The following is an 18,250-nucleotide window of genomic DNA, read 5'->3' as shown; positions in this document are numbered from 1 at the left end:
GTCTGTGTACAACACATGTTCTGTCCTTGCAATACAAGGTTGAAAACAACAAGGTTGCAACAAAATGACAGTGGAGATAAAAAGCTTTCAGCCCCTGTAAGGCTACAGCCGTGGTGACATCAGTGTTTTGTATTCAGTGTGAAAGCAGCCTCAGTGAAACCAAAGCCAAGGATCCTGGCAGAAAACGGTGCAGTGTTTCCTCTTGGATAAGAGCCCTAAAGGAGATTGCTTTGCTGTCAGCATGAACCTACTTTCCATCATATGAAAGACATCTCACAAAATACTTTCCCTTGATCACTTCACAGGTCCTGAGGTGACTTTGTCGGCACCCTTGAATGTTTCTTTTTGTTTCCTGCCGAGTCAAGATTCAGAGCCTTTCAAGGCCAAGGAGGTTTTTCTGTAAGGGGGGAAAGGACCAGTTGACAGAGTGTATCTTTCGAGATCAGCAAGTTCATGTGACTTTCTGTGGAGTGTGTGTCGGAGCCGGAAAAGGAAAGTAAATTACTTCACTCACAGGCTGCAGGTCAAACTAGCACTGAAACATTAAAAAACACTTCCAGACCACAAGAGCCTTGTGGACTTCTAGGAAAGAAGAGGCTACTAACATAAAGCCTGTGTTACTGCTTATTTCACACACTAGCGTATGTTTTACCGGAAAATGACTTCTCTTTGGGAGTAATGACTAAATTTGAACGTGCCTTTTTGGTCTTTATTACACATTTTTGTCCTTCTATTGAAAAGAAACAGTTTTAGAGGTAAAGAGCGTCGATGCTCTTTTCAGCTGTAAGCCTACAATAACCTTCAACATTTAGAAAGTCTCACATGTTAAAAGACCACAAATGTGGAGCATGAAAAAGAAATTACAGTAGATTTCACACTTTCTGCAAGTTAAGAATGAAAAAAATGAATTTTATTGTAAAAGGTTTTGTCCAGCATAGGAAGTGAGAAAAATTTGTCCACCCAGGAGGGTTTGGTTGTATTTTTGAAGACACATTGATTAAACTGGACAGTGAAGATGATCTTAAAGGGTTCCCCCATAAAGACTGGAAACAGGATGGGCTGAGTTGGTAAGAAGAGGGTGTGTTTTGTCACCAGGCGTATCAAAGTCAGGCCAAATTTAATCTTAAGAGGTCCAGACAGCTAAAACTATGTCTAATAAGTTTACTGGGAAGAAGTTCAGCTGTACATTAAATATAATAAACCACCTATTTAAAAACTGATTGTGAACAGCATGAAGCTTCTTAAGAAAAATGTGCACAGCTTCAAAAATGCATCACAGTTGTTCCACAGTTATAACGCTGCTGTTGTAAAAGTCAGTGTCACTCTTTTGGCTTAATTGTAGAAAAAGTGCAGGCAGCTCTTATCCAGACTTTGTCCTATAATTACAAAATATAAAATTTATTTTATTTTGCAAAATAACTTGTGCTGTGAATCTACAGAAAACCGTAATAAAATTCAATAGTATATAGTGAAAAAACTGGATGTTTTTTGTTATATAACAGAATAGTGTTTTTTCTTCAATGAGAACTGCAAATCTGAGGAAAATATAGCTAAAAGTCCAAAATGTATGCTCTCTCTCGTTTTTCTTTCTTTCTTTGGAAATTTTCACATTTTCACAAAGCTTGGGCTCTTTTTGGCTCCCAGGCTATCAGACATTATTCAGTAAAGCCCAGCAACATTTGTATTATATATAATTGATTTAATTGACATGTTTCATCTTCATGAAGATCATCGTGAGAGTATAAGACAAACTGTGCTGGAGCTGTAACCTGCAGACTTTATGCTCTTCTTCATGTGGAAGTAGATGAAAACCTGTACTCTGTCTCTCCAGTCATGCCGGTCTAAAAGCTAGACAGCATCTGCTGACGAAGCTTTCGGCACCCATGAGGAGGAGCAGCACACACAGGAGACTAAAACCCACGAAAACCTTCTAAACTGTCGACTCAATGAAATCCTCTTGGGAACTTTGAGCATAATACAACACAAACTCTCGTAGAGGATACAAAGGCAGAGCGATACATGTTTTGAAATGACAAGTAGTGGGCGCATCTAGTACACGCAGAGCCTCCACAAAAAAATACATACAAGCAAAGCACAGCGGCCAGTGCCACGCTAATTTTGGCGCAGTGCATGCGTGTCCGATGTGAAAGGGCCTTTACTCTGTAAAGAGTAAAGGTCTTAATGATGATGTAATAACATAAGAGTAGACCCCACATACCAACACAAATCCCTAATGAGGACACACATCTCTAAGATCTTTCTCTTAGTAGAAGAGAAAAGATCTGCGAACAGGAATCAGCTGATCATGGCAAGAGTGCAAGAACCAATATGTGGGAACGATAGAAAGGCAGACTTGGACTACTGGGAACCAGTTTTCTACAAGAACCGGTTCTCAATTCCAGTCCCTAATGATTCAGCAAGGCAGAGGAAGGAAACACTTCTTAAAGCGGTTGTGAGATGAAACATTTCAAAAACAGGAGGACATCAGGGAGAGAGCGCTCAGGCGTTTTTTATTATTCCTGTAAGGACTTTTCTGAAGATCGATCTTTTCCGTCTGGCGACAGCTTTTCACTCACTTCAATGAGGAATAATGCAGTGTGTATAGCTGTGGAAATGGGTTATTATAATTAGAATAGTTTCTCATAAACTCTCAAAACATGTACATCACTTTTCAAAGCTTTCAGAGGAGTGTTTTGCTTTGACTCGAAATTATTACTCTAATAGGACAACTCAGTGTAAAATCCCCCTTAACGATACATTCATGTAAAAATAAAATGACAGACACAAAACTCTTTGGAAACACTTAAAAAGAAGGCATACAATGTGAGAAAATGAAGACATATACTTATCCTCACTGGCCGACAGAGGACTGTAATGCTCATTCATTTAAAAAACAAAAGAAAAAGAATAATCAGTGCTGTGATCATAGCAGGAATGTATATCTGGTTACAGACAACCAGAGTAAAACATTTAATCAAACCATAAGTTTCCTACATCTACAGCAGCATCCTAGTTACACAGAAGAGACAGAGAGGGGAAAAAAATGGAAATTTTTCAAAATGATATATAGATATCTACATGTACACCAAACAATCCAGGTTCTTTAGATGAGTATTTTAAGGTACATTTAATTGCTAAGAACCCTATAACCGTCTATATGTTCCTTCTCCGTGTTTAAAATGGCTTTAATTACACTCATATACACTCACCAGCCACTTTATTGGGTACACCTTCCTAGTTTTAATTCTTCGTGGCATAGATTCAACAAGGTGCTGGAAACAGTACTCAGAGATTTTGGTTCATATTAACATGACAGCATCACACAGTTGCTGCAGATTTGTCGTCTGCAAATCCATAATGAGAATCTCCCGTTCCACCACATCCCAAAGGAGCTCTGTTGGGCTGAAATCTGGAGACTATGGAGGCCATTTGAGTGCAGTGAACTCATTGAAATGTTCAAGAAACCAGTTTGAGATGAACTGATCTTTGTGACATGGTGTGTTATCCTGTTGGAAGCAGCCATCAGAAGATGGGACATAAAGAGATGGTCGTGGTCAGTAACAGTATTCAGGTGGGCCGTGGTGTTCCATCCCCCCTACTACTACTTCCCTCTGTTAATACTATCCATATGTATATAGCGCTGCAGAACTGTGTCCCCCCCTCCCCCCCAGCATGTTTGCACTGAGTAGGAGATGCTCTGTATCTCATTGTACAACTCTAAGAAAATATCCCCCACACCATTACACGACGACCAGTCTGAACCGTTAAAACAAGGCAGGGTGGATCCATGCTTTCCTGTCATTTATGGCAAATTGGGACCCTACCATACGGATCTCACAAAAGATATAAAGACTCATCAGACCAGGTAGCAGTTTTCGAATTTTCTATCATCTAACTTTGCCTGTGTGGATTGTAACCTTATCTTACTGTTCTTAGTCTACAAAAATGGCAGCCAGTGTGGTCTTCTGCTGCTGTACTCCACACTGATCATTTAGAGATGGTCTTCTGCATCCTTTGGTTGTACCGGGTGGTTTACTGTTGAATTCCTGTGAGCTCGAAGCAGTCTGTCCATTTTCCTCTGAGCTCTGACTTCAACAAGGCATTTTCACTCAAGCTCACTGGATATTTTCTCTTTTTCTCATTGTGGCGGTGCGTCCGCCTCCTCTGCACGGCACCGCAGGCCACGCCCCGCCACACTCATCAATCTCTATAAACTCAGTAGAGCAACAGAAATAATCAGATGGTCTACATGGCAGCAACAACTATGCCATGTTCAAAGTCAAATTAACTTTCTCTCCCATTCTCATAGTGCACACTAAAGGCAGTCTAACATGTAACTCCAACCCTATGTTGGGATCAGATATCTTTATTTTATTAACACACTCAGTTTATACTTTAGCAGGTTGTCTTGACCGTGTCTACACACCTAAAATGGATTGCATTTTTGCAACACAATTGGCTGGTTAAATATTTTCATTAACGGGTATCTGAACAAGTGTACCTAACAAAGTGACTGGTGTGGGTATGTAGGTCAGGGTAAGCAGAGTATTATATTTAGTCCAGTGCTGATTTCTGCAGAACATGTCATATAAATGGCAAAAAGGTTACCTGCTGATTTTCTCTACTCACTGTTTTGTTTGTTGTCTGGTATTTTAAAAAAAAACTAATAGTGTAAAATAATAATATTAATTTAAGAGTAAAATTACTTTAAAAGCAATCGTTTTTTTTGCAGAATATGTTCAGTCAAAGGACCGATGAGGCTAGCAGCTGTTAGCTTAGCTTAGCAGTCAAAATAGGGTGAAAGCTAGTCTCTGTGCAAAACGTTAACATCTTATTTCTCGCTTAAGTTGTACAAAAATGTGCAGAAATAAAAATTTGTTATTGTAGTTAGGTCAGTATTTCCATTCATGGCAAAGTAGCTGTACCTCTGGTCTTAATGATGATGTAATTATTTATTATTTAAGCCTTTTAAAGAAATTTACTAAAGGTATCCCTCAAAAATAAATATAACATAAAGCAGACAGCTGTGATTTAATCATTCAAGTAACCCACAAATACTGAATTTTGCATCAAGATTAAAATTATAGTAAAATTGGGCTAAATGTGGCTAAAACTTCACGTTCTTAAACCTCTAGGTCACACATAAACATATTTTAACAACATTTGAATGATTATATATCCACATTCAAATTCAGACTGTTTGAAATATAGTCATTTGAGATCTCAAATGTTCCCCTTTGTTTTAAATCTACCCTCATGGCCATCTTATAAATAGTATAACTCAAGTAATCATGGCAGTGACATCCACTTGAAGCTTTGTGTTAAATTAAAAACAAAAGTTAGATATGATACACTTACCCACACACATTAAAAAAATTGTATACTACTTGCTCAGAAAAAAAAATAGTATCCCCTGTATTAGAAGCTTCAGTTCTGTCTGTCTCGTCTTGCATTGTGGGTAATGTGGTTCTTTTGTGGAGTCCATTTCCCTTCAATGCATCTCTTTCCAATGTATCTGTTTCTTTTGCCTAGGTCGCTTGTTTTCCTTCTTCAAATGCCCCAAATGGTACCACATTTAAGACGAACTTGGTTACTAAGGTGCTGTTTGGCTCCATTTCACTCCTGTTAATCCACCTTAAAAAGTGTCTCATTGAAAGGTAAACCAGCACAAAATTTTTACAAGAATCCACCTGGGTTACACAGCTGTACACGTTGACTTTTCTTGCTTGAGGAGTCCATTAGAAACTGGATGTGCAGTATGGTGTTTAGCAAAATGATAGTGGATGTAACCATGTAGTCAATGTCACTGAGCTTACAGGAGGCCTAAACTGCTTCAAAGTCAAATAAAATAGCAACAAAATCACGTTTTATATATTTAGGACCTCCAGGACGTCTCCATTGAGCTTTGATGGTTGAAAGTGGAGATAGAGTAATGTGCAGAAATCTTGAGTAGCCTCTCATTTCTCTATGTTTTGCTTTCATGGAGCCAGATTTTCTTGTCATTTTTTTATGTGGTCTCGAGCAATAGTTGTCCAGCCTTTCTGAAGGTCTTTCAGGGGTGGGGGGGTTGTTGTTAAGCCACTGAACTATTGACCATTGAATCCAAATTTCACATTTTTGGTTCAAATTCTCACATGTGCAAAGGACATCAGTAGAGAAGTACAACAGTGAGTGCCAAGAGCCATCAGTAAAACATGATGGAGGCTCTGCCATGGTTTGGGGCGCATTCCAGCCAGTGGTGTTGGAGATTTTGTCAAAATAAATGCTATGATCCACCACTCAATATCATCTGGAAAGCATCTGCATTTTCAGCATGACAATGATCCCAAAAGCACTTCCTATGCAGTACAAATATACCCGGATAGAAAAGTACACAGTGGAGCAATATCAGTCATGGACTGGCCTCCCCAGAGCACGGATCTTAACATAACTGAAGCAGAGTGGGATAGTCTTGGGATTGTGTATTTGCACATTTTAGGACATTATTGCAACTATTTCCTATTTTCCAAACACAATATTTAAAACATTAGGCTGACTCAAGATTTTGGCACAGTACTGTAGATGCTAATCAAATAATCAATGAGGTTGAATCTAAGTACACTACACTGAAAATGCTGAAAAAGATGTTGGACACTAACGTAGGAGTGATAGCTTTCAGTGCGATCGTGTAATTGCATATTGAGAGGAGAAGGCTAGGGAGCAGAGAGGTGACCGAAGACTTAAACGGAGGAAGAAACATGAAATGGATCATCTTTCTAAGGCTTTTGCAAGGGAGGTTTATTCAGGAAAGAAGCCCAAAACAAAAGAAAAGGGAGCCCTCAAATGAGCATCTTTAATGGGCGCAACCATTTTTAGTCTTACACCCACATTCAAGGTGTTCTTCTCCATGATCTACCAGCCTTTTTGTTAAAATATGCCAAACATCCCTTTCTGTGTCTTTTCTAAGAAAGAACAACGAGGGTTACCACCAGTTTTCAGTCAGAGGGCTGACACCTCAGTCCGTCAGCTACCCCTCTCTGATCCACTTCACTCCCCTATCTTCAGTCTTCCCAGATCAACAGAGACAGCGGCGGTCACTCTTGGTCACTTCCTCGGATGAGTGAACCACATTGGGCACAAACCCACTCTTCACACCCTCCCAGCCCTCCTGGATGGTGATGTCACCAGACCGAACCAGGGCGAAGATGTCTCTGGTCAGCTCAGTGAAGGCGTGTTCCACATTGATGGCGTCACGGGCTGACGTCTCAACATAGCGCATCCCATACGCCCCAGCCAGTTTCTCTGCTTCTTGGCGGGTCACCTACAAGATCAAATGAGCTAAGTGAGTTAATGACGCTATCTCCTGTAGTGGCTGTAAAACACATTTGAGTGCCACGACAGCAATTCAACAACAAATGGTCTTATCAGGAAGTGCAAGGACTAAGAAGACAAGCTGTAGGTTTTTATTGGATTGGACTGCCATTCGCACACAAAGTCAAATTTGAGTGACTACTTCAGCTGCATATTTCCACATCAAGACATTATTATGCATCATATTGTGGCATGCCCTAAGCTAACCCAGCACAACTAAAAATCCCAAACCAATAAGAGGCTAAAACACTCCTTGAACTTGAGCGCATTGATATTGCATATTGCACAGAACAGTTTAAATTTTTAATTTTACATGTATCATCTATTTCATTCCAAAGGTCACAGAGTCTCCAGTTACTCTGAAGTGTGTTATTCTGCTGATAGGCCTGATTCCACACTCACAGATAATGACTGTTCAGTCCTGTTACAAAATAAAGCTGAAGCATTATTGACCAATTTATGATGGCAACTGAAAAGCTGGTAAACGAGCCCTCTAACACAAAGTTATGAAAGTGGGCAGATCAAGATAGGGGTAAGTGGCTAATATGGGAAATGTTGCATAATTTCCTCGTTCATTTCATTTTATTCCTGCTCTCACGATGGTGGGATATTAATGTAGATGTGGTGTTATGCTGTCTAATTTTCAGAGGGGATATATTTTTATTTCTGTCTGCCTACTGACCCAAGACAATAAACTGTGCCTCTGAACAAAATAAGTGCAAACAAAAACAAATAAATAAATGTGAACAAAAAAGTTATTTTCAAAACTGTGACTTTGTTGTATTGCATAGTGCGTAACCTTTCACAACAGGGGAAAGTGCTTGTTTTGATCCAGTTTTAATCTACTTTACAGTGTACACACCTGCCGCTGTGCCTCCAGATCACACTTGTGGCCCACCAATAGAAATACGATGCTATGTGGCTGGACATGACTACGAGCCTCCTCCAGCCAGTCATGGACATTCTGGAAAGATCGGCGATTGGTGATGTCAAAGAGGAGAAGCCCACCCACAGAGTTACGGTAGTAAGCCCTGGTAATAGACCTGGAAAGGACATAAAATAGAGGGAAGCATTTAACATAATCCTACATGCAGTTATTTCACCAACTATAATAAACGCACAAGAATTTGATTATATGAAGTTAAACAGATAAAGCAGTGGCCAGTGGATATACTTTCTGTTTGCAAAGAACATGTATGAAGTTCACAAAGAAAATAAATCGAGTTCTGTTGGTCAAGCAAAGCAAGTTCTGCTTGTCCAGCAAAATTTACAAATAAATAAAAATGTAAAAATCTATTTTCATCTCTGTGTTTTCTCATAAGTCTTGTATTCAACTGTATCCAATCCTAAAATCACTGCGATCTTGTGGTCGAAGCTGGTAATCATCTCTGGAAGCAGGATTAACTCTGCTTGCAGTCAAGCTATTGTAGTCAGTAGCAGCTTACAGTTGCATATTGTGGATAAACCTCTGGTCTTCGACAGGAAAGTGACAGGAGTTCTTAGAGCAGTTACAATCTGCTTTGCATGGAAACAGAGCTAGCATTAGCATGCAAACAAGCCATTTATAATCACTTTAACAGATAAGTTTTCTCTTGCTAACCATTTTGATCACATGTGTGATGCAGATGAGTTAAGAGTAAAATGAGAAATAGTCTTAATAACTACATTTATTACATTCACAAAGCCTTGATGATGGAGAGGAGACATCAAATCTGGTTTCAACAGCATTTAACTTTCTTAGTGCAAAAAATATATGTAATTTTTTAATAGACTGTGAGTCAGGATCATTGTTGTGTACAGAAATCACTTCAACACCAGTTGTGACCGAGGGTGTAACATCACTGTTTCAGCAAATTGTTTTAAACACTGATTGTAATTTTAATAAATGAGGCTAAATTTAGAAACTGTAGCAAGTTAGTTATTTAAGCACCTTTTAGCTCCGTGGATTTATTTAACACTAAATTACATTTTAATGTTTTCAGCAGATTTATTTTAAAACAGCTTTGTAGGTACAGAAGACTGCTGTATCCTGGCTCGCCTGTTAGCTAACATGGTTGCCTGTAGTTTTGCTCAAAGGTACCAATTTGTTTGCAGACGCTCGTCATTTACTCCCCAAGCTGTAGTGAAACTTAGAAATTCATCATTCAAATAAAAGTTTTTCCTTCAAATTTACTGCAGCACACTTTTCACAGTTTCCCCTGCATGGTGAGTAGAGTCTTCCATGCAAACTACAGGCAACCACAGCAATCAGGTGGTGACCAAAGCAGCTGCAAGGAGGATTTCGGTGCAGCACTACATACCAATTTTGCACTACTGTACCTGCAAAACAACCTCCAACAACTACTCACAGCCGGTCGGGGAATCTCTGGGTCTGTGTAAGCAACTATTAATATATTCTTAAACTATTTTTATTAAAAAGTTTCAACAGAAAAAAACTAAGAACAGACAGGACATATTGGATAACTCATCTTGGGTAACACTGTCCTTAGTTTGGATTGTATAAACATTTGTAGTGAACTGCTAAAAATCCAGAACTACTGTGTGAAATACATTAATTACAAATTATTCCTGCAGCGATTTTTCGTCTACCTCAAAAAACATTAAGTCTTTGATGCAGCAGTTAAGCTGGTTAGCCAGACACGCAGCTTGTACATCACAAACACCCTGCACTTTATACATTTTTCTCTTGATTTTAAAAATAAACATACCCATTATATGTTCAGGATGAATAGAAAAATAAGCCATATTAGTAATAAAACAGATAAACCTAACGAAAGGAGGTGTGAACGCAGAGGAAGATGGAGGTGTCATTAGGGTATCATTTTAATACCAAGTGGAAACTGGATTTGTGGTTTATATAACTGTAACTCCTCTACGCAATCTGACAGGGAGGAAAAGTGCTGCTAGATTTTGACGAGATGCGACAACCTGCATGCACGCAGGGACACATCGACTGCCTCATGACGTCTCTCTCTCTTCCTCACAGACTGCATGCGAATATAAATATAACTGGAAGGACAATTAGAGGCTTAAGCTGGAGACGGAAAGAGAGACGTGTTTTGAAAGAGGAAGAAGGGAGGAGTTGCTGACAGAGAGGAGACAGTAAGAGAGGAGGAGTGGATAGCAGAAAAACCTGAGCCGGAGAGTGATTCATTTGATCGGACACACACATAGTTTATATGTATTTTTAGAAGCAAGAACCACGCAGATGAAACAACAATGACTAAGAGATCTGCATCGCTGGTGGAGAAGAAGTGAACAGAGGACTGTGTGGTGGATTAAAACAAGCAAGGACTGCTGCGTCACAAGTTCCCAAAATAGTGGCTTTTAAATATTTTCCTAAAACAGCTACTTTAGTCAACCATAGTGTAATAACTGAAGGATTATCTGGGTGCAGTCTGTGCCACTGATAACCAGACAAACAAGTGACAAATGAATAAATTTATGATTAAATTCTTGTTTGCTCCATGTAGATAAATTATTAGGCTGATAATGTCCTCTATTTCTGTTATTACCAACAATTATAGGGGAAAAACAAAGGAAACAGTTCATCTGTCCATCTCCTCTGTTCATAGTTTTCAGCCTCAAGCCTCTTTGTACCTACTGATTTTATAAATGTTGGCAGATACACAGTGCTATAAAATTAATATTACCAGCTGATTAATACACCTTTAGTAAGTACAGTATGCATGTGGGCTCATGTGGGTGACTTGTTCCAATGTAATGACATTTTCCATACTTAAAGAGAGAGATAAAGAGTGAGTGATAAGGTGGGGCTGAAGATCAGTGAATCTTATGTAAACACCTGATTGGTTGACTAGTTATTATAGAGAGAAGTGGAGTGAGTGGGCACTTGACAAAGAATAAACTGGGATGCCAGGAGGCGTTCTGGGTCCGTCTCTGGCGCCCTGCGAGATGAGCAGTTCCAGAAGTTCACCGTTGGAAATTCCAGCAGAAGCGCTATGGTGGACTGGACTTACAGATCGGACTTGGATTTGGCTTTATTTCTGCTCATCATCATCTTTGCCATGTTGGATTATAATTCTGTGAAGGATTTGGACTTTAATCATTTTCCAAGTGGATTGCAGATTCTCAAGACTTTCAAGGTTTCCTCTGTGAAGATGTGGGACTTATCAAGGAATCCTGCATTCCTGATTATTACCATTAACAGAGCACTAAGCACATCTTCAGTGCTGGAAGTGTCCATCTCACCACCAACCTCTGTTCCAAAGATAGGAACAACATGAACATTAGCTTAGAGTGAGTTACTTCAATAAGTAGAATTCATGTAATCTGATTATTCTCTTTTTTGTGTGCTTATCCTTTGCCAAGACTCAAAGGAAATTCCTGATAAATTTGACCTGCAAGGCTACTTGAGTTTTTTCATACCAGGACAAGCAGGGAAGACACCTGCTTGTTCAAGGCAGTCAGGCTGGACGAGTCCCTTCATCCACATCAGCTGAAGAACCCTGCATTATCTACTGGGAAAGACTCACAGGATCCGGGATCAAGACTTTTCTTTATCAGAGCGCCGAAATCAACTTCCTGTATAGGGGTTTTGTGGGTCTACCAATTGACAGGCTTCAACAAGTGCATTAAAGTCAGGTTCAATATCTGAGTTGGATCCTTGTGGGAAAACATCACTGAGAGAGGATCTATATCTCGATTTATAAAACTTCTTCAAGGAGAACATGAAGCATCTTCACTGTTGGCATGTGAATAAAAATGCTGTTCTCCAACTAGCTTTGAAGAAGCTACAACCTCGTCATGAGCATTTCAAATGCAAATATGGTTTTTAGGTCTTTAGTCTTTCCATTCTGCATTTGAGCTCTAGGATGTCTTTGACTTTCTTCTTCTCAACAAACTCTTGAAATTCTGCTCTCAGTTTCCACACTCTTTGCTCAGGCTGAGCCACCTGACAGCTGTGTGGCAGCCTATGTCACCATGTTCAGTCTCCTCCCCCATCAAAAGTGTAACAAACTATCTTTTATTCAGTGCCGTATTCAGTTGTTAATCACTTTATCTTGCACCCAACTCAAATTGTTGGACATTTTTCCCAGATTTATAGACATATTGATCATAACACCTGCCAGTTATCCTATTGCAGCCCAAGCCTATCTAAGCCTGGACTTAGCCCCATTAACAAATCACTTCCTGTTGTTGTCTCTTTCACTGAGTGCACTGCTGCCAGCTCCTCCACGACTTTAAAGTTTTTCAATATCCTAAGTTGAAAGATAATCAACTAGGTTGTGTCACGGACATCACAGCTCTCATCCAAAAACCAATAACACAAAGTCAAAATTGTCCATATTCTCAAATGCTGTTCTTTTTTCTCACCAAACACACTTTCATAAACCTGTCAGAGAATGGCTTACTGTTTTTTATTATATTATATTATATTATATTATATTATATTATATTATATTATATTATATTATATTATATTATATTATATTAGAGAAAATCTGATTGCTAGCATACGAAACTAAAAAATGATTTCATGATACATAAATTCAAAGGAAATCATCTGAGAAGTGAAGTGCTACTTATCTGTGTGAAGTGCTTCTAAGAAAAGTCACTGTATCACAGATTTATTTCTAGGAAAAGGCCTCGTGGTGTTCGGGCTGAAAAAGGTCTGAGACATCCTTCGTTCTCGGAGGGACTTGCTGCGGTTGCTATAGAGATTTTCATCATGGTGACAGGTGAGACCGGTCCTCTTCTGTTAGGATGATGAGCTGTGCTGTGTGTGTGCGTGCATGTGTGAAAGTGCTTTCCCGCTATGAGGCATACATTATTATAGCTATGCGTTACCCTTTTTTACCCTTCATGTACTCTAGGTTCTGTTCTGATGGAGAAACATCTTTAATCTAACATATTAAATCAGCATTTTGATCAATTAGCTTGGCACACAGACATTTGAAAGATGATGTGACAGTTCAAATGAACACTAGAAAACTTCAGAGTGTGCATGAGAAATAAAAACACTTAAAAATATAAAGATTTTAATAAAATGAGTAAATTGAAATGATTGAAATAAAAATTTAAATTGGTCATCGCATTTCAGCTACAACAGACTTGCTGATCGCTTGATTCCTTAAATAAAATAAATAAGTGCATACTTGTTTACAAATTGACTTAATAACCAAAAGCTCCCTGGTTCACTTTGGGCTTGTGTCAGGACATTCAGCATGAAAATCTCAGCTTTAATCGCAGGATGCATATTAAACGCTGGCTTCCTAGTCAGTTACATATTTTTACATGTACATTTTACATGACATACTTGGCATTTCAAAGACTCCCATTTAATAAAATGTGTGTTTAACTCTTTCATTAGTTAAAAATAATTTCCCTATCTCAATCAGTCTGAGAGAGGTTTAATACTTTGGTGTTAAATCCAGGTCATAACTGCAAACCCCTACACTGGCATGCTCTCTGAAAATACGCAGCAAAGTACAGTTATGCAGTCTGCAACTACTGTGATTGACCTGTTCAGTCCTGTTGATTCCTCCTGTGCATTTCTGGGTATTTTCTCATCACAGTTTTTGAACTTATCAGTGAAAGAATAACAACAGCAGCCTCGCTGTTGTCAGCAATTTCCTGGAAGGGGATTGTCGAAACTATTGGACGTGCGGGAATGTAAAAAAGAAATCGACAAATGTGTTTTTCTGGAAAAAAATGACCACAACAGGGATTGGGAACTAAGGAGGGGATACTGGGACACGACAACAACAGCCACTATTTGCATTTCTGTATGTGATTGCACCTCTGGAAGTAGTTTGCAGCACTGTGGGACCTGTGTTAACTACTAAACTACTCTTTGTTCTTTCTCCTTTATTACACCTTTATTACACCATATTACACACCATAGGTTTGTGTAATCTGACTATGACCATGTAAACACACCATCTGAAAAAAAACTGAGAGCTTTTTTTCTCTGTAAAGGCAGTTCACTTCACTTCAGAGTCGCCTGGAGCACCAAAATGACGACTATCAGGTTTTAGCAACACCTGCAACTGTTTTCTTTTTAGAAACAAACGCTCTGGTTGTTTTCTCTGAGCACATGACCCTGGAGCTCATTTGAATGCCAGCTTTCTTTGTGCAAATTATTGCTGGTTCACGTTCTGAGACATCCAGGCTGTGTTTGTCTAGTTCTGAGCGCTTACATGGTTCTTAATTACCCAAAACGACACAAACCACAACACTGATAGCTCCTGACACACCCTGCACACATGTCACTATTTCTGCTGCATATAAACGCATCCTCTCCTGCTAAACAAATATTCTTAAATTACCATGCGTCACCTCCAGTAAATTTAAATAATATTTCCATAAAGATGTAAAGGAAATAACACCACATTAAACGCAGACTCGTTGTAAAGCTCCAGACACACACTTACCTGAAGCGCTCCTGACCAGCGGTGTCCCAGATCTGCAGCTTGATCCTCTTGCCCGGCTCGATCTCCACCAGGCGGGAGAAGAAGTCCACCCCGACGGTCGGGTCGGACACTTGGGCGAAGCGACCCTCCGTGAACCGCCGGATCAGACATGACTTTCCCACCGTGGAGTCCCCGATGACGATCAGCCGGAACTGATAGAGCCATATTGCCTCCATGACTTAGCTTGGTCTGCAGCTCTCCCCGGTGCGCTTGTAAGTGTTGGTCTACTTGCTGTGGTACGAGCTGTTGGTGCACAAACATGAGAGAGAGACAGAGGGAGGGAGAGAGAGAGGGAGGGAGGGAGGAGGCGAGGGAAGAGAGGAATCAACAAACAACATTAGATTGTTTGTTTAAGTGCACATCTTACTGTTCTTCTTGGTTTAAGCGTGGTTGTTTCTTTGCAAACCAAATGCTACCATCTGACCCTTCACTTCCTGTTCTTTGAGCTGCAATGTCCAAGCTCCCACAGGGTGACAAAATAATGAGTTTTGGAGGGTTTTTGCAGACCAGCCTGGATACTTAGAAATACCCGGGCTCCCTTGATGAAAAGTCGATGGGATTTTTGGGGATAATCACAAGAAATAATCACTAAAATTAATAAAAGGTTGCGATATTTACAAGTCTCATTCTGCAGGATTATCTTCACAAACTCACACAGCTATAATTTTTGAAGCCTTAATCCAAGCGCAGGAAGTAAGATGACTTTTACTTTTACTTCTGTGGCCACATATGATGTAAATGGACGTCCAGTGGTGTTTTTTTTAATTGTTCATTTGTAGACTTTTTATATTATAACCTGGTATTTTTCACTTTCCACGGTTAATATGAACAAACTCAAGAGGATTGTAAACATCTGTTTTAAGATTGCAGGCCCAGAAACATGTTTCTGGGCTTTAGGGCTCATTTCTGCAGCACTGAGTGAGAGGCAATGAGCACATAAGATAAGATTAGATGAGAAACAGCAGAGTGGACAGAGCAGGAATAAACAAATAGAAACATAAGCTAACAATATCAATACTGTTGATATTGTTAGCTATTGTCGCTACCTTCGACTGGTAATTTGCTCACATGCCTGTGTGATATGATTAACACCACAGGGTATAAGGAGGAATCCTCTTACGCTTCTTTAGTCACTTGATGGCATCAACTGTTGATTTAATCAAAGCCTGCTTTTTTCAGAGGGGGGGGGATATAATTACAAATATAACCAACTGCTTTGATTGGACTGATTTTTCTTGCAGCTATAATTAAACCAGTCACAGGTAACTAACTACATTTAAGTTCTTCAGTTATAGATGGGGTTTTGAAATGTGCCCAATGTTTCCAATAGTTCGTGTGACTTTATTTTGACTCCTCTACCTTTCAAATGTAATTATCTGCTCTTTGCTCCATGCCACTTCTCATACAAAATAATTCTTCGATCCAAATTCGATTCTGATTGCTACACAATAACAAATACCACTCTAAACAGGTGGTGACATGTTAAAGCATGTCTTAAAATAATATAATAAATATATTAATGTAACAATCTGACTACTAAAGGGACCAAAGGGTGTCAAGAAAACATCCAGCACACCATTACATCACCATCATCCAAAACTGGTGATCCAAGCTGTGATGGATCCATACTTTCATGTTGTCTGCACCAAATTCTGACCTTATTATTTGAATGTCAAAGCATAAAAATGAAGACACAAAGCAGAGAACATCTTTTCAATCTTCTATTGTCCCTGTCTTCTGTTGTTTGTGTGACTGTGTGGATTTCAGCCTCAGTTTTCTGCTCTTAGCTGTAAGGAGTGACATCCAATGTGGTCTTCTGCTGCTGTAGACCATTCAGAGAAGCTTTTCTGCTCGCAACGTGTGGTTATTTGAGCATTCTGATCATTCTCCTCTGACCAACAAGGCATTTTCACGCAGACAACTGCCGCTGCTCTGTAAACCCTAAAGATGGCTGTGTGGGAAAATCCCAGCAGTTTCTGAAATACTCAAACATCAGGCACGAGCAACACCACCATGTTCAAAGTCGCTTAAATCCCCTTTCTTTCTCTTTCTGATGCTCAGTCTGACCTTCGGCCGGTTGTCTTGACCACGTCTACATGCTTGAATGCACTGAGCTGCTGCTGGTTAGATATTCTTGTTAATGTGCCAGTTGAACAGGTATATATTTACTCATGCATATTCTGCACATGGTATACGACATTAAATATATCAGATCATTAAGGGTTTGCAGAAAAATGTAAACTGAAATAGTAATTCAATCCTGAACTATGTTTATTTAGTCCATTCAGCTCTGTTTTCTCTTTTAAGAGGCAAAACGTCTCCTGAAATATGTGACTTAAGGGATTTGATAACATAAGCTATGCTGCTCTCTGTACAGCAGCCCTGTCCCCTACAGATCCTCACAATACAGCTGTTCCCGACCAGGCCATCAGGCGAGCACGCGGCCTCCCATCACCCCATGCGCGTCTCTGTGGAGTCAGGTTGCGTAGCTCGGGAGGTATGCAAACATTAGAGGCTGAATCCCTGCTGAATAGCAGCCTGATGGGCTCTCGCGCCGGGATGGGCAGCTCGTGGGTTCGACACGACACGCAGGGTTTCACATATCCGGCATTTACAGATGGCTGCGGTTCAGACTGACATGATTACATGCGTAGGGGGGTGGGGGTTGTTATTGATCCCATTGCTTCATTTATTTATTTGCGTAAATTTATCCGTGTTTGAGGTGAGTTTGTGCGCAAAATCACGACTTATCATCGATTTGATGTTGTTTATCAAACAACAGACAACGATGTTTCTTCCAAAGGCGACTTTTCTTGCTATTATGAATTTCAATCACATCCATGCAAAGCAATCTAAAGGCCTGGAAATAGTCATTTCGGTTTAATCAGCCATCGCTTTTATCGCGACACCACAAAGACACGGAGATAAAACAGTAGAGGAAAACAGCCTACTTGGAGCAGCAGTGGAGTGCTTCGGGACAGAATGGTCGCTCTTGTCACGCTGTTCAGGCTGCTGAGGGCTCCATGATACAGGCTAGTCCGGGGGATCGATGCTCAGGGAGCCGCAAAAACAACCCAAAAGCGGCGAAACCTCGATGTTTGTGTGGAAGCTGGATCACAGAGGCTGGTGAGCGGCAGGCCCCTGAGGACTCAGGGCTGACTTCCTCCTTAATGTCAGGCCCGATTGAGTGCTGAAAGGAGAAAAACGCATCCAAGTGCAGGTGCGACCAGAAAAAAGGGATCTTGCGCTTTCGCTCGGAGCCGCGAATAAACTGCGAGCAGGCCTCTGTACTCTGTTTCGAGCCTCCGAGCTGAGAGGATGTCTACGAGGCTGTGAGAGGGAAATCCCGCGGTATCGTTTCTGTGTTTGCTCGGGGTTTGGAGGCTTTCGCTGCTGATGAAATGGCAGCAGCATCATATAGCCTGACTCATCCCGCATCAGTACCACTACCGTAAAGGAACGCG

General features: G+C 40.2%; 1 protein-coding gene across 1 annotated transcript; it reads right to left on the bottom strand.

Annotated features, from left to right (window-relative positions):
• Nucleotides 1-2,484: 2,484 nt before the first annotated feature.
• On the bottom strand, nucleotides 2,485-18,250 carry rab39bb (RAB39B, member RAS oncogene family b). The gene is made up of 4 exons (XM_085450774.1): nucleotides 17,738-18,250; nucleotides 14,748-15,029; nucleotides 8,213-8,393; nucleotides 2,485-7,300 (listed from the first exon to the last, which is right to left on the bottom strand). Exons 2-4 carry the CDS (start codon nucleotides 14,960-14,962, stop codon nucleotides 7,055-7,057), a joined length of 642 nt encoding a protein of 213 aa, XP_085306900.1. The 5' UTR covers nucleotides 14,963-15,029; nucleotides 17,738-18,250; the 3' UTR covers nucleotides 2,485-7,054.

This window comes from Copadichromis virginalis, linkage group LG3 (genome assembly GCF_057382275.1).
Source record: "Copadichromis virginalis isolate Kocher_CV1m ecotype Utaka linkage group LG3, C_Virginalis_male_GT1.1, whole genome shotgun sequence".
Taxonomy (NCBI): Eukaryota; Metazoa; Chordata; class Actinopteri; order Cichliformes; family Cichlidae; genus Copadichromis; species Copadichromis virginalis.
The sequence above is the reverse complement of the archived record's forward strand: the minus strand, read 5'-3'. Positions and strand labels throughout refer to the sequence as shown.

What these genes read in the sequence shown, in the direction of transcription:
- rab39bb (XM_085450774.1), bottom strand. Translation starts at nt 14,962, where the DNA reads ATGGAGGCAATATGGCTCTATCAGTTCCGGCTGATCGTCATCGGGGAC. An exon ending in GCTGGTCAGGAGCGCTTCAG is followed by an intron (nt 8,394 to 14,747) that starts GTAAGTGTGTGT and finishes TGTCCTTTCCAG; the next exon opens with GTCTATTACCAGGGCTTACT. An exon ending in ATCTGGAGGCACAGCGGCAG is followed by an intron (nt 7,301 to 8,212) that starts GTGTGTACACTG and finishes TTGATCTTGTAG; the next exon opens with GTGACCCGCCAAGAAGCAGA.